Source organism: Lepisosteus platostomus, chromosome 9, assembly GCF_059453375.1.
Source record: "Lepisosteus platostomus isolate fLepPlt1 chromosome 9, fLepPlt1.hap1, whole genome shotgun sequence".
Lineage (NCBI taxonomy): Eukaryota > Metazoa > Chordata > Actinopteri > Semionotiformes > Lepisosteidae > Lepisosteus > Lepisosteus platostomus.
In genome coordinates this window covers 15809835-15826399 of record NC_142619.1, presented here as the reverse complement: position 1 = coordinate 15826399, position 16565 = coordinate 15809835, and the positions used below count along the sequence as shown (strand labels likewise).

The 16565-nt window shown below is 36.9% G+C and overlaps 1 protein-coding gene across 3 annotated transcripts in view; it reads left to right on the top strand.

The window, feature by feature from the left end:
* hipk2 (homeodomain interacting protein kinase 2) overlaps window positions 1-16328 on the top strand; it is a 115690-nt gene extending 99362 nt beyond the window's left edge. For all 3 annotated transcript variants that reach the window (XM_088646943.1, XM_088646942.1, XM_088646944.1), the window contains exons 10-15: window positions 2071-2213; window positions 3456-3635; window positions 4762-5049; window positions 5391-5638; window positions 6810-6970; window positions 9263-16328. In XM_088646943.1, coding sequence (XP_088503069.1) covers window positions 2071-2213; window positions 3456-3635; window positions 4762-5049; window positions 5391-5638; window positions 6810-6970; window positions 9263-9724 — 1482 coding nt within the window. In that variant the 3' untranslated portion in view covers window positions 9725-16328. The remainder of the gene's footprint in view (window positions 1-2070; window positions 2214-3455; window positions 3636-4761; window positions 5050-5390; window positions 5639-6809; window positions 6971-9262) is intronic.
* The last annotated feature ends 237 nt before the right edge of the window (window positions 16329-16565 follow it).

The window sequence follows — 16565 nt, the reverse complement described above, 5'->3', positions numbered from 1 at the left end:
CCCCAACTTGCTCTCCAGGAGACATACAGACAGGGAGAGAAGCTTGGGGTCAGAGCGCAGGGTCAGACATTTATATGGTGCCGTATACTGCCACAATAAATACACACAGGAGCCTTTAATTCACTGGACAGAAAATTGGATAAAAATTAGTTATGTAAAAAACAAAACAGCTACTTTACCTGGAATAGCATAGTCTCTCCGGTTCTCTTTTATTGTATACCAAATTGCATTTAAAAAGTAGCAAAAGCTAATTTAATATTTGCAGAAATGGAAAATATGTCTTAGCATTCCACAAATTGCTGTGACACATACCCATGCATTAAACTTTAGTCCTGCTGTTTATTTACCTCATGTGAAAACTGGATTTTTAAAAATAGATGTGGTCATTATATACTGAGCATCAAACTTATTGCTTACAACTGTTTGTCAGAAAATCACAATGTTTTGTGATTGACATCTTAATCAACAGACTTGTCATACATAACTTTGTAGTTCAGGTGGGTAGCTGCGTCAGCATGCGTAGGCTGCAAAGGAACAAGTAATAGGTTTATTCCATGCTGAAAAAAAGAAGAAAGAGAACACAACGTTTTGGCCGTGGAGCCTTCTTCAGGTGTCATACATAACTTTGGATTAACATTGATTGTCAGTAGGGTTGACCAGAGGCACAGGCTAGGCGCACATAAGGCCAGTGTTAGAAGCTATACAATCAGTACATCTGTGACGCTTGCTTTGCACCAGGGTGCAAATGATGTCTTAAGGGATTTTCTCCCATTCCTCTCATAACATCTGAACAAGACATGCTTGTCTCTGAGCCCAAGATTCCACAACATATCAGCCCATCCTATAACTGTTCTGTGGTGCTCAAGTCTAAAGCATAACTATAGTATATTTATCTGACAAAAAAGCATTGTACATGAGCAGCGTGAGAAAGTGAGTTGTCCTGGAATGTTGTCATGTCATAAGGAGCCCACAAGTGAATTCCCAGGACTTAATCAGGATATTGCCTTTGAGTCAGGCATCCAAAAATCACTACAGGCAATGTTCTGTCAAGGTCAAAGTCAGGTGAGAGTATCACACTTAGCCTTAAATGATCAGTTAATCAAATTGCCTAAATCATTTATACAATACTATATACAAAATCTATATGATTTATTTTTCAAAAACATACATGCATAGAGTGTATAGAGTATGTTATTTCGATATTCAGTAAATGAAAAGTGATTTGTTTTTATTTTTTAGAAAGGGGCAGCTGAAATTTCATGGCTTCAAATGCAACCAAAACAATAACTTGGCTGTTTTCTTTGAGCCTCTGAATGTTTTGTCTTCAAATTTCCTAACTAGAACAATTTAGAGGACACACAATTTAAGGACCATTAGACATTGTTTACATTTTCAAAATATGTCACCATACAGTAAGTCATTATATTTCCAGTACATTTTGTACTTTAAATACTAAGAAAGGTTTCAGAAGGAATTATCACCATCAATTTTGTTCTCAACTTTTATTGAGTGTCCTTCCAGATGCCTTAGCTACTACTCACATAAAAGGAAGGATTAGTGCCTATGCAGACCTGTAAAATGTCTGTAAATTATCATCATTACCTTACAGAATTATTTGAACCAGTTAAGGTCATTAAGTCAGGATTCTTATCCTGAGGTATACAGTTTACAGAGATTTCTCTTCAATCATTCCAGGGGGGTCCCAAAAAATAGAGAAATGCTTTATTAATTTAACATATTTTGTATTTCAGTATTTATGTAACGTTATTCACTTTATTTCTGCTGTCATTTATTGAGGTGAAATTTCTTCATCTTTTCTATAGATTTTGAAGTTGCAGCTTAGTGGCATTTTTAATAACTGTATATACCATTGCCGTTAAGTGCTATCTAGTTCCACATTGTTTGGAGAAAGTCGGTGAAAACATGTAGTGCAGATAAGGAAGGTTCATGCTAAATATTTGAGCTAGGATTGGGGTCCCCTTTTTAGAGAATACCTGACACAGGCTGAGAACAGTAGGGCATCATTCCCTAGGCCTGACATTTTTTATTGCTCCGTCCCTGTGACTGCAGCAAGCTTGGCCTACTGGGACTCAGCAGATCCTGCTCCCCTCAGCCTGGCAGCAGTTGACAGGAGTGGCAGCACACACCTCAGTACAGCATGCAGCTGTCATCCCTGAGACGATGGCAGGCACTCAGCAACTGGCAGACTGGAGGTGAGTCCTACTGGTGATTAGACATTTTCATTCAAACTTGTGTAGACTAATCGAAAGCTTCTTACTTGCCTGTCAAAAAACAGTACACAAGAACACACATTGGTTCACTACTTTTACCTTATGTCTTTGCCACAAAAATCACCACACACTTAATTGTTCTTGCATATTAAATGCCAGTTTCATAGTGCATTTAAAACTGAGAACAGTAGGCACTTTATTACCAAAAGGGTGTAGGTATATGGAACCTGATATATTGGCTTCTTTAAAGAAATTTCTGAATAAGATCCTTGGATCTATTAGCTATTAACTACCAAACTAGATGGGTCAAATGTATTGTATTGCATTTGTAGGTTACCGTTATGAAGCAGAAAATGTAATCTGTATGGCATCAGTTTGACATCAGTTTTGACTCTGACATCAGTTTTTTTGGAAGGTGACTTTCATTAAGCATTAGATCATTTATGTAATGACTAAAACATAAATATTGAAAAGGCATTATGCCTTTCAGTTAATAATCATAATATTTTTTTTGTCCATGGAATATAACATTTTATGTTTCATTTTACCAAATAGGTGTTAGAATTTTACAATACTGTCTGACAGACACAGGCATTTAGGTGGCCTTGTAAAAAAGATTTAAGTTCATGCACACTTACAGGCAGCTCTAGAATGTGCTACAGTGCATTTCACTGTCTTCTCTGTCTTCACTGGAGGGGACAAGGCAGACCTGTCTCTGGGGAGAAAGGGAGGCTTGGAAAAGTTACAGCAGAGTATCGGTTTATTTGAATCTAGAGAGCGACATTGTCCTGAGAGTAGTGTCGCACTTCCTCTGCAGAGCTGCTTTAATACAGTTTTATCTTTTTTTTTTCCTCTGGTTCTGCTTCCACCTAATGGCCAATGTGTATTTTGTTTGGTAAATTTGTTTTCTGGGTAAGAAAAAAACACAGAATTTTGACCGGATTTGAGTCCTAATATATATGTATTTAATCACATTTTTATAAACAACTAGAAATCTAGCCTGAAAAGCAGCAAATATACTTTCCGTGGTAAGCTCTTAAGATTGTCTAGGAAACAGTTTGCAAAGTTTGTATGTACGGTAATGTGTGTAAAGTGATGTTATGTATTTTAGGTGCTGAAAGTGGTCTTAATTAAAAAGGGTTAATGTTGAAAAATTGTATTTATTTAACAAATGAGCATTATTTTAAAGTTGCCTGATATATGATCTCTCTGTTGTTCATTCAGAAATTCACATACCCATGGCAGCCATTATAACCCCATTATGCAGCAACCGGCCTTATTAGCTGGTCATGTGACCCTCCCCTCAACGCAGCCTTTGAATGTTGGAGTCGCCCATGTGATGAGACAACAGCCAACCAGCAGCACCTCTTCCAAAAAGAACAAACAACATCAGCTTTCAGCAAGGTATTTTCACCCTGTCTCAGCTTTGGCAGTTTACATAGATTACATAGTTAAAAAATAATGGTAAGCACTATTTTACAGTCACTAGTCTGAGGTTTTGCCATGTCTACAAAAATTGGCCTACATTGGCTGAGTGCCATTGGGGTTGAATGTGCTCTAGACAGCTAGAATTCATTTGGCATTTATAAGAATAATTTTTGGGACCTGCCCTGTCCTGAAACATACAGTAACATCAGTGAGAGGCACGTCTCTCCTCCAATCAGTACTTACTCTCCTGGATGCTGTTGTGGGGCTTCTGCTATATAAAAAAGACTAATTACACTGGCAGTTGAGCACATCAACTACAAGAATTGTAGCTAATGCGTCGAACTGATAAGCAATTGGCAATTCCAAAGTGGGTGAGTATAAAATAGAAATTTAGATTAAATTTCTTTTTTTTTAAAGGGAAACCACAGTACAAATTAATTGGTGGTATAGAAAAATTTTACAAATTTCAAATTAAGTACAAAATCATGAACTTTGTGAAAGTATTGTGTAAGTATTGTACTGTAAGTTGCCATGTTGTTGCAAACCCCTGGCCTCACCACAGGCAAGAGCGAGAGTTCCCACAAATTGCAACGTGATGCAGCCCCTTCCCGCGCTCTAGTCACTCTAATGACTAATGTCATGTGATGTACGGGTGAATTAAGTACAGGTTATGCAACAGACATTTTACCACAGAAACAAGATCTGCTTGTAGAGTTGCCATTTATCGACAAAACTGTCTTGATTTCGATTGGCAAAATATGGCGCTGCGCATGCCTGAAAATGTAGTCTATGTTGTGATGTAAATTGGAGGTTTTACAAGTTACTTTGGAACGTTTTACGTTTAATGTGGTTTAAAATGCACTTACCAGTGGTGATTGGCACCTCGAAATATAAAAATAGCATTGTTATCCCTGTTAAAGAATTATTACGACAAAAACATGGGTGGGAACAGCACTGCAATTACTCCTTGAAATGTAACTAAGACTATTTATTTACTTGAGGTCATGGGAATCTGCTAAGCACAACTAGAATTAAGTGAGGTTTAAATAAAATTTAAATCATTAGTTTATCAAACCGTTGTGGTCTCACTGTGTCCCCTCAGGAACATGTCGGCGTACGATGTGTCGTCTTCACAGGCAGTTGGCTCTCCACAGCGCTCAAAACGAGTGAAGGAGAATACACCGCCCCGCTGTGCCATCGTCCAGACCGGTTCCTCAAACTGCACTGCATCTGTGGCATGCAGCTGGGGTGAGCCAGCATCCAGCACCACACGAGACCACCACCAGAGACAGACCATCGTCATCCCGGACACACCGAGCCCTGCTGTCAGTGTTATCACTATCAGCAGTGACACTGATGAGGAAGAAGACCAGAAGCAGGCCGCTACCAGGTGAGATATCACCAAAAAGTACAAGGTCCCTGAGGATATTTCCTTGTAAAAGCTCAGAAAACAGTATTATAGTAATCTTGGGATTCTACTTTTTCCTGTGGTATCAGAGGAGAACATCACTAACACTTTCCAAAGTGCAGAAAAAACAAAAACAAAAAGAATACCAACTGTGCCATTTTTGGAAGTAGCTAGAAATGACCTGTAAAAGTACATTGACATATTATGTTAACTTTCTACCAGTCACACTGGTGATACATGACATATGAATATAAAATATGAAGATTGCAATCAAATTTGAAAGAAATGAAGAATTGAGATAGTATGCGCTCCTGTCTTTGCAGCACAATGTCCAAACAGAGGAAGAATGTCATTAGCTGTGTCACAGTGCATGATTCCCCGGACTCCGACTCCTCCAGTAACAACAGCCCCTATGCTGTAGAGCACCGCTCTGGCTTTGCCAATGGAAATGCTTTTGACTCAAAGGGAACACTGGACAACCACTGCAATGGCAACCCTCGCACCATAATCATACCACCACTCAAAACCCAGTCAAGTGAAGTTTTGACTGAATGTGAACGGCTTGTACCAGGTACTGCATTTTATCTGTGTTGTCATGCTTGCAGTTCCTATGAGTTCATGTAATTTATTTTTCACAGGGAAGATGTTTACCTAGGAAAATTAATGTCATGTCAATATATAGGTTTTGCACAAAATAATGGAAACACCCAGAAATATATGAATATTTATTAATAAGGAGTTGAGCTACCCTTTGCCTTCAGAAAAGCTTCAGTCCTTCTTGGAATACTGTTATACAAGTTTTGAACTATTGAACATTCTTCAAGAAGGAAACTACTCCACACTCTGCTGTATGTTCCATACCGAATCTGACCCACTGACTCCTATGAGATGCCTGCCCATACCATAACATCATCATGTTTAAAAGTTGGTAACGCGTAGTTTGGGTTGAAAGCTTTCTTTGGCTTTCTAAACATAAACCCTTCCAGTATATGCACTTAAGGAGTAAAAGACAACTCATCCAACCATATTATTTTATTCTGCTGCGCCACCAAAGTCCAGGTTTAATGCTGATTATGCAAGATTATGCATTGCTGTGCATTGATCTTGGTTATATGTGGTTTCAGAATGGCAACCCTACTATAAATATCAGCTTTGTGACGTTCACGCCATACAATTTCTGTTGAGATAATTTTTGACTCCATTGCTTTGTGGTTTGACAGTACAGGTAAATATCCTATTAAGTGTCAGTCTATCCCAGTCAATAAGCTTTGACTTGCAAACACTGTTCTTACCTGAAGCGGTTTTTCCTTTTCCTGGCATATGCTGTCATTATATTCAACACTGTTCCCCTTGAAACATTAAATAATTTTGAGATTCTGTGATTGATACACCTGCATTTCAGGCAAAAATTGTTTGACCTCTTTCAAAATGTGTTAGATCTCTCGTGTTTCTTTAGAAACTTGCATTTTAAAGTATTGATTTCAAGATGTCTTTTATAACGGAAACATATTGGTGATCAGTATTGAAATTATATGAAACACACATAGAATCCTTTTAAATTGTAATTTAGTTACTTCAAAATATGAGTCCTTTTTCATTAGGTGTTTCCATTATTTCGTCTACCTGTATATTAAAGTCTGTGTAAGGCTTGTCTTAAATATTTGTCATGGGAAAATTATATACAAATTAATTCTTCTTCCTTGAGAATTTCCTTTTAAAAGAGTGGTTCTCATCTGTTTCAGACACAAGTGTTCATCAGTCTTCATCATACAAATCCAAAACATCCAGCACAGTGGTTCCTGCCAACAGTCACTCCTCAGGGAGCTCGGCTGGGGGCGTCACCTATAGGCAGCAGAGAGCCGGGACACATTCTTTCCAGCAACAGCCTCTGAACCTCAGCCAGGTATGGACAAACATATACAACCACATACTTCACAACCACAGTGGCACAAGCTACTTATAACCATCCCACGGTAAATTGGAGGTGTTTACTGCATGAATGCATAAACATAAACTAACAGTGTAATTGCTAGACAAATCCAAATTTAATTATCCTTTTTATTTTCTATAATACCATCCATCCACCCATTTTATAACTGCTTCATCCACTACATGCACTACTCACTCACAGGAGAGCGAGTGCATATCCTGGCAAGCAATGGACACAGGTCCACTGCAAGGCACATACAGATAGACACACACAAATTCACACTAGGGCCAATTTCCTCAGAATCCAGTTAACCTACTAGGAGGAAATCAGAGTAAAACCAGAGGAAACCCGCACAAACATGTTGAGACTATACAAACTCAACACAGATAGCACCCCAGGTCTGGAATTGAACACAGGGCCCCAGATAACCTGTATAACACGTTACTAGGTACTGCCAGTTTATCTTGGGTGAATAATAGCAATTGTGATTTCTTTCAGTTGCTGCACATACTGCATTGTTTTGTACTGCGGCAGAAATAAACTTGAAATTGAAATTCTGTGTCCCTTAGGACCTGTGCCCTCTCTATAAATGTGTTATAAACATTAGAAAGAGAAGCTTGCTCTGTTAAAATCTGGGTCCTTCATTATATGGATTTATAAAGATCTTGATCAAGGGCCATCACACATATGGCCCTCAGATTGGATCATAGTAAAATGGGCATTATAATTTTGTTAGAGAAGAAAATAAAAGTAAAGAATGTTGTGTGGTCCAGGAGAAGTGAAGAAGTTATGTTTCTTCATAAAATCAAAAGCTGACTTGCTTGATTTGCATGCCTTACCAAAGTGTAATAATAAAGGTAGTAGAAGTGAATTTATTTGAGTAGGGAGCTGCAAATTGATAAGTAAAGGTTAATTTCACCATGAAAACTTTATTATGTCAAATTAAAGCCAGCAAATTTATATATACTATTATTTTTTATTATATTGTCCATTTAAATAACTATAACATGCCTTTTGCATGTTCTTTCCAGTTAAAAACACTAAAACTATGCAGAATATGAAACCTGCTGAATCGCTTTTTCACTTTTCATCACAGGTGTTGTGTTAATTTTATCAGATCCGTGGTCTAGAAATTTGCTCAGTGATACTCATCATTACCTTAAGAGGTGTGCAATTTAGGATACACCCTGGGCCTAGAGAGGATACCAGTCCATCACAGGGCTCACACAGATACACATGCAGCAGAGCCAGAATCCAATTAACTCTAATCTTTGGGCCGTGGAAAGAAAACAGCACCCAGCAAAAAAGCCCATTTGAACAAGGGGAGAACATACAAACTCCACATAGATAGCACTTCAGGTCCAGAATTCAACCTAGGGCCTCAGATTTGCAAGTCAGCAATGCTAACCATTGGGCCACCCATGGCTATATATTTCACTCACAAAATACATTATGTAACAGTTAAAGACAGTTGTTATTCATACCTCTTTTTATGTGCATGTCTTAAAGTCATCCTTTTTAATTTCACTGGTAAAACTTATTCAAAACAATAGTATATATTGTTTTAGAAAAAACAAATATTTATGCTTACATTATTCCCTTGAAATTGTTAAGAAAAAACTTCTTCACACCTGTGTTTTATTTTTTCTTATTTTTTTAGTATGAACTGCGCATTACTTTCCAATTCACCACACTGATGCAGTTTATCCCTCTTTACTGTTATACTGTAGGCTTATTCTTTGAATGTAAAAGTCTGTCCTGGTGCTTGAGCATTGCTAATTGTAATTACTTCACGCCTTGGAATATGTTGGCGATATACAGGAATAACACAGGTGACAGTTGCACAGGTCTCTTTTGGGGCACATAGTTTCCTATCAATATACAGATACATGAATTTATCATAATTTCATCCAGATTTAAAAAAGGCCAATGATTTATTTTGAGCAGGTATAATTTTGTGCAGCTTTTGTTGATCAAGCAGAGACTGAGCCCAGTACATTTTCATGCATGTACAAGCACATAATACTCATAAAGAGTGTGTGACTTCATAGAAGACAAGGTCAGATTTTTAGTACAAATGTATTTTACTGACATACTTTGTCTACACAATTAATGGAATACAGTGATTATTCTTGGTATTTCCACAGACATCATCAATTTGCTAATCAGCACTCCTCATTTATATAGGCAGCAGACAGTATCACTGGGGAAAGCAAGATGATCCAAAGTATGCCTCTTTCAGCTTTTTTTCAATCTCCCTCACAGGCGCAGCAGCATGTGGCAGCAGAGAGGAATGGGGGCCACCGCAGGCAGCAGGCCTACATCACCCCAACTATAGCACAGGCACCTTACTCCTTCCCGCACAACAGTCCTTCGCACACTGCTGTTCACCCACACCTAGCAGCGGCCGCCCACCTTCCTGGACAACCACACCTGTACACTTATACCACGCCCACAGCTCTGGGCTCCACAGGCACCGTTGCTCACCTAGTGGCCTCGCAGGGCTCAGCACGCCATGCGGTGCAGCACACAGCCTACCCTGCTGGGATCGTTCACCAGGTCCCTGTCAGCATGGGCCACCGTGTGCTTCCTTCACCCACCATCCACCACAGCCAGTACCAGGCACAGTTCGCCCACCAGACCTACATTAGCGCCTCGCCAGCTTCCACCGTCTACACTGGATATCCACTGAGTCCCACCAAGGTGAACCAATACCCTTACCTCTGAAAACACTGGAGCCACACCAACGCTGCTTTAGAAAGAGAACTGAAAAAAGAAACATGCAATCCAATAAAGCTGACATGTTAAACTTGAAGAAAAAAGAAAACTCCTCTCTGAAAAAAGAGGGGGTAGGATTTTAGGATTATTTCTTTTAAAAGGATCTTTAAAAGGGCCAGTGCTTTTATTTTTTTCCCAGGTTTAAAAAAATCCTTGAAGGCAATTTTTTTGTTTTATTTGTTCGAGCAGCCTGGCCTTTGTCAAGGCCTATAGGAAAGGTGGCTATTTTTATTTTTCCCCTTTCTTTTTTCTTAATCCAATATGACTTTTGAAGACAGAGGTCATGCACTGTCCATGTGACCTCTAGTGAGATGGGGATGAGGCGAAAAGGATACCTGCTGCTCTTCAAAGAAAAACAATGGCCTTGAACTGTCTTAACCATTTCCAAACTGTAAGTTGGGTGGAATTACCCGTGTTTTGACAGATGACTGGATGAGTTTTTCTGAAAGGAATATATATACTTTATAAATAATTTATAGCTTTTATTTTCTTTTAGGAAAACTTTCTTTTCTGATTTAATTACCTTCAAGGTAGGAATTTTAGCTGGGCCCCTTTAGAATGTAGCAGTATGCACCCTTTTTTGTGAAGAACTTCTCTGAAACCAATAGATTTTGTTTCTATTCTTTAAATGTGATTGCACAAAGTGATTATGATAACATAGGCATGTACAACGTGATCGTCTAGGTGTGTGTGTGTGCGCTAACGTCGCCTTGTGTGTGGTCTATCCTTTGCACCTTTGTGCAACTTTAAATACTTCATAGTCTTAGGTTTTGACATTGTTTCCTCGTAGTGCCTTACAGATTTACAGACACAGTTTAAAGTTTACTTCGCTGGAACTTACAGAACCAACAGGGGCTAGTTTGAAAGCCAGTTCATAGCTTGTTATTGTCCTTGTTATAACAACCCTGTTTCAACTTCCAGGTGTAAGCTAAGCATATTAATATAAACATATAAATTTGCATATTCATACACAAAATCATGAACTGCATGATTTACAAAAGTTATCCTGATGTGTTTTTGTATATTATCTCACCATGCTGGTATCTAAATAAGTTTTTGAGAAGAACTGCGTTTGGTACTGAAGCAAAGTTATCAATGTATAAGAATAACCAGCGTTTTATTCTTTACTTCTGTTGAACGTAGTGACTTGCTTGCGGTTCTGTATACCATGTGTGTATATAACCTGTAGGGTTCTGTCACTGTGGTACCAATACTGGAACAATCTAACTGCTTTGAGAGGTACATCCTACAATAGACTGAAGGATAAATCTGCAGATGGCACAGAAGATGGAAGTATGTACTACAAAGTAATGATGTAATGAAAATACTATTATCACCTCTTAAATATGGAATGGTCTATTTAAAAAATAATGTTTTCAGTCATTTCAGCTACCACAGGGATTAACTTGAAATCCAACATATAAAATGAAATATGATAAACAAAACATTAAATTAAAAACATGAACATAGGATAGTTCTAATAGGGAGGCCTGTATAAAAAATACTGGTACTTAAAATAATGCTTGCCTGAAGTGTTTTTTGCTTGGTGGTAGTCGTCAAGGTATTTCCTCACTGAATACATTTAAAATAATGTAAAAAACTGGCAAAAATAAGGTTAAAATAGGCAATGTTAAATTATACATGCATACCCACAAGCAATTATGCTTATTAAGCTATTATTGTGGTAGCTCTGTATGTAAAATTTTGAGACAGAAAAATATTTAATACATATAAAACTATGATTTATATTTTATTAAATCTAAATTAATTCTGTTGTAATAGATTTGAATTAATTGACTTTTTATTGCATAAGTCTAAATGTAATTTGTGAAAAATAAACTACACAAGGCAAAAAAAATGATAGAGTTCTAAATCCGCTCCAGTGTTTGACAAAAGAAAGAAATAAGAGGCTGACCTGATACTGTACCTTTCCAGAACCTCTCAGTGGGAGTGAAATAGAATATTTCTGGGGGATTTGTGGGATCAGGGGTCTGATGTTAATTGAGACGGGGTAGAGGGAGAGGCTGAGTAATAAGATGGCTTGATCAGTTGAGGAATTGAGAAGGACAAAGTGAAATTTTGCATCTTTATGGGACTTAAGTATTGCAAGTTGGGAAAGAGTATGTTGGAACATAAAACCATCATGGTACTACAAGATACAAATTGTGTGGGGTGCTACTTGAATGCATGTGGTACTCTGAAAGCAGTCTGGGTTAGTTTAATAAAGGTTTTTCTTACTGCTTCTGCAGTTTCTTGGTGATGTTAACTAAAAAATAGAACAGTGCTTTAGCATACACCTGGAATTGTTGTTTTTGTTTTAATTGTTAGTACAGTGATTAGCTATTTCAATCTTGTGTAAGTTTAATGACATGTAAAAGGGATAGCTACATTTTGTGAATTGATGGTTCAAAGCTTGTTGTACTTTCTGCTTAATTTCAAATTAAGCTTTATTTTAACCAGTGTTTCAGGCTTTATTTTTTCCTGAACTGGGCACATATTAGCAGCTGATTCAACACAGTGATGGTATTCATGTTGGAGACTGTGAGTTTGCGTGTGTTACCCATTTTGTCTTTCATACCACTTTGCTGAAACGTATAAGTAGGTTTGGGAATTGAAAAGGATTGGGGATTGTTTGGTACCATTGTGTTTTACATTGTTGCAGTGATTCTATTCAGTGTATTAACAGCATGAGCTTTGATTTCTTGTAAACACATTTATAATATTATTTGTAATCAACAGTTGATTTAAAATTAACTGCCCTAAGGAGGGATATATTTATCAGTTGTGTAGAGCTGCTGTAAAAAGTGTTCCAGTATCATGAAAAACAGAAAAAGTCCCATGAGACTGTGTAAGGTACTGTAGGTAAAAGAGACAAAGTTGAGTGCACTGAACCCAGGTTTTATGCCTTTAACGTTATCCCCACACCCAAAGAACAATTAAAATTGATTAGAAGTAATGTATAGCCTTTCTTGATTTTTGTACAATTTCACATTTTGCAGCACCACTTAATTCTTTTTGCAATGATTCCTGGGTCTCATGCAATCAAAAGCTACTGTATCATAAAGTGTATTGTTAGGTAGGCCATTTGGTTTTACATTGTGGAAACAGCCCGGTTTAAGCACACAGTCGAGAAAGATCCTGTTTTGTATGAATCCTGCCTAGAGAGAATCATCTTTCAAACATTCCACTCAGATGATGCACCTGTCAGCTGCACAGTTTGCCTCCCAGTCTGTGCTCATTCCGAGAACGAGCCGGGGAAACAGTGTGGCCTATTTAAGGCTTTTTTTCCCACCAAAGAAATGATAAACTATTAGATTATATTTACCCTCACTACCTGGAATTAACCGGCAATAATATCTTAACTTGTCTGTTTCTGTGTTCTGAATAATTGCTTTGTATTACATGTCACACAACAGCAAAATAAATAAAATACTGTACTTGCCAACTATTCTCCCAACAGGTGTGTGTGAGATATGTATGTATCCACACACCAAACAGAAAATGGGGATGCCACAATACAGTTTCACAAAACACATCATCTTTTGTGGGGAAATTGTATACCTTTATTTTCAGCATTCTTTTCACTTCAAGAATGTGATTTCCAGACGTTCAGCATTTATTTCATTCACACTATGAAGTCCCAGAAGGTTTTTTTTTAACTGAAATTTAAATTGTTTTGGATTTTTAGCGTTTAAACCCAAACCTTAGAAATCTCTTCTTTGTGTTTTTGTTTATTTTTCTAACTATGCAGGACAGATGTTTTTTCCTGCATTGTTTTTAAGGCTTTAAAAATGTGTGGTAATCATAGCGCTTCATCAGTAATAGATATTTTACATAACTCCCAACATTAGTGCCATAGCAGTTAACTATAGGAAAGATCTTAATCAAATGTTAATAAAAGCAATGAAAGCATTTCATTTTTGTTACTAACAGTGTGATTGTAAATAGAAAAAAATACAAAAATGTTCTCTTTCATTATTAGGGGCCAGTGATGGAAATGCTCTCTTCTCTTATGAAAAAGAGAGTGTAGGTCTTTGTTACTACTGCTGTGTGCTATTGAATAAATGTTCCATTATAAATGCAATACCATCCCAGAGGCGAAGGCAATACTAACAATCATTCATAGCTTGTCTTTATATTTTGGTGATAGTGTGACATCTCTACATTTTCCAAAAGAGAATATGTGTAAAGAAGATTGTGTTTTTTTAATATATTCTTCTGTACTTTCTAAAATACTTTCGTTGTGTGGTGTGCAAGCTATGAGCAGCCCTTTAACCCTATACCACTTAACCTTGTTTTTGTTAAGTGCTAATGCACTTCTGAAACAGTCTGAAACAGTCAATTCATTTTTTAGTACTGAAAATGTTTTCATTATTGTGTTTTGTTCAATGTATCATATGCAGTAATGATTGCAATTTACAGTAACATAGAATTTGTATCTCATGCAGTACTGTAACTGCCCAAACGTGCTAACAAAAAATTAAATTACCTTCTCTATGTGAACCATATCTGTGAAAGAAATTTCTTAAGGAAAAAGATAACAGCAGCCCTCAATTGATTAATTATATATACTGCATGAAAATGTCCCACTTTACTCTCAAAGCTTTAAGGAGTGATATAAATTATAGTAATGCTTAGTGTTAACATTTTGTAAAGCCTAGTAAATTTACAGCCATCTAGACTAGAACCAAATGAAACATATAGCTTCAAACATTTCCACTGCATAAAACCTTCAGATTAAAAAAATTATCAGTTTTGCTATTTATTTTGTTTTATATTAACTACATACCAGAAAGCTTTGTGTACAAGATTCACTTGGTTTTCTAAGGCAGAATCATTGAAAGTGACCCTTCAAAATGTTTTTAACTTTTAAAAAAAGCATCCTGTTGTGATGACGAGCCACCTATACAGAAAGCAGAATTATAACTTCAAAGCACATTCTCCTCTTCAGGCTGTGGGTTTGGCAAGTATAGTTCTTGTAGGCAGTGAGGTACAGTAATTACTTAAGATGTTTGACATTAGAGGTCCTTTCAAACCAGTACTTAGACATTCTGAAACACTTCTGAAGGCATGAGTGTACGTGTGTGTGTTTGGATTTCAAGTACTGCTTGTTCCGTTTACTGATTTTTTTTGTTTTGGGAGGGAGAGGGGAGCACGGATTTGGGGTTTGATGCCATCCTTTTATCTCTGGACATACAAAGCCAAATGTTGTAATTTGGCCATTTTTACACATTTCTTAAAAGAACCAAAAAAATTATGAATAAACATCAAAATGCAAAGAGGTTTTGCTGAGGTGCACTGTGTTCATAGCTTCTTATCTTTTTTGAATGAGTGGGATGTGATTTTACTTGTTCTCCCTTTGTTCTTGGCAGTCAGAACTTCAGTGTTGAGTAAATTAACAAAAGAAACTTCATTTAAAAGTAAACTCTGTGATGAATCCTTGAGCTTTGCTTTGCAAATGGCTTCTGCAATGGCTTTTTGTGGCATTTAATGGGTACTTGCACTTCTTGTTATCCAAAGGTATGTCAGCATCCCAGTATGTCACAGGGATACGCAATAACATCCAAAGGTATGTCATTGGGTATCCCTGATGGCAAATACTCTCGTCTGTGAAAAATGTCAGGCTGTGGCCTAGCTGTTCACAGTCACTGCTGGTACTATATTAACATTCAGACTTTCCTGAGGTCATAAAGAAAAATGAAACTGATAAAGTTCGTCTTTTCATTACTCATCAACCAGTCCTGCTGTTCTGTTAATCTCCAGTAAACTTTTAGTCAATAAACCAAACACACAAAAAAAGAACAAAATATTTTTCTATAAACGACTCACAGCCTAAGAATGCATCAAACCCTGACTGTGTTTGTGTTCATTACTGTATGGTTTCTGTATGAAGTGTTATTTCTTGTTTATCTTTGAAATCTATTGTGTGCAGCAGTATTTTCCTGTATAATTCGCTGTGTTGTCCTTCTTACATTTTTGGGTTTTTTTTTGGTGGGGGGGGGGGGTGAAGAAGTGTAATGTCTCTTTTATCAGTTTGATGATGTAGAAATATATGTATCCTATTCCTTAGTCTCATATTATAAGTATGTTATGAGAATGGATATTTTACTGGCTTATAGAATGTTTGAAAAATAATAATAAATTAAATTCTTAACCAGTTGAGTACTTGCTACTAAAGGCTTGTGTTACCATTAAGACATTGTGTGCTTCTCTTAATAATCATTTTCGTTGTAGAAAAATGGAGTGAATTTATATTAGTCTTCAAACTAATAATAGCATTGTAAATTTACAGAAGATTTTAACTGAAAATTCGTTATAGAAGAATATAGTTCTTTTAATTGTTATATTTACTAACTGTAGGGTGAGAAGGGGCTCCCGTTGTGGTGAACTATGTTATAGCTTGTTATTCACTGTTACTTTTGATCATTTTTTCGGTCTCCAAGGTGAATCGAGTTATTAATCAGAATTTGTATGCTCACATATGCATATTGTATATGTGTAGAAATGTAATCACACTTTGTCTTGGATTTACATTAAACTGTTTTAAGTCACAGCACCTGTCTCTTGTCATATTTGTGATTGTTGTAAATGTTCAATGTGTGCAGTGCATGTGTCTGAGAAAATCAGTGTAGCATGTGGTACAGGATTACTGTTGGTACAGTACTGACACAGTGCCGAGAAAATGTTTGTGAACCCTAAAGATAAATATAGAAGCTTCATTGTGTTATCATTATACCCTTTTTGAATCAAAATCAGCCTTTATGTTAATATCCAATATGTTTTATAGTAA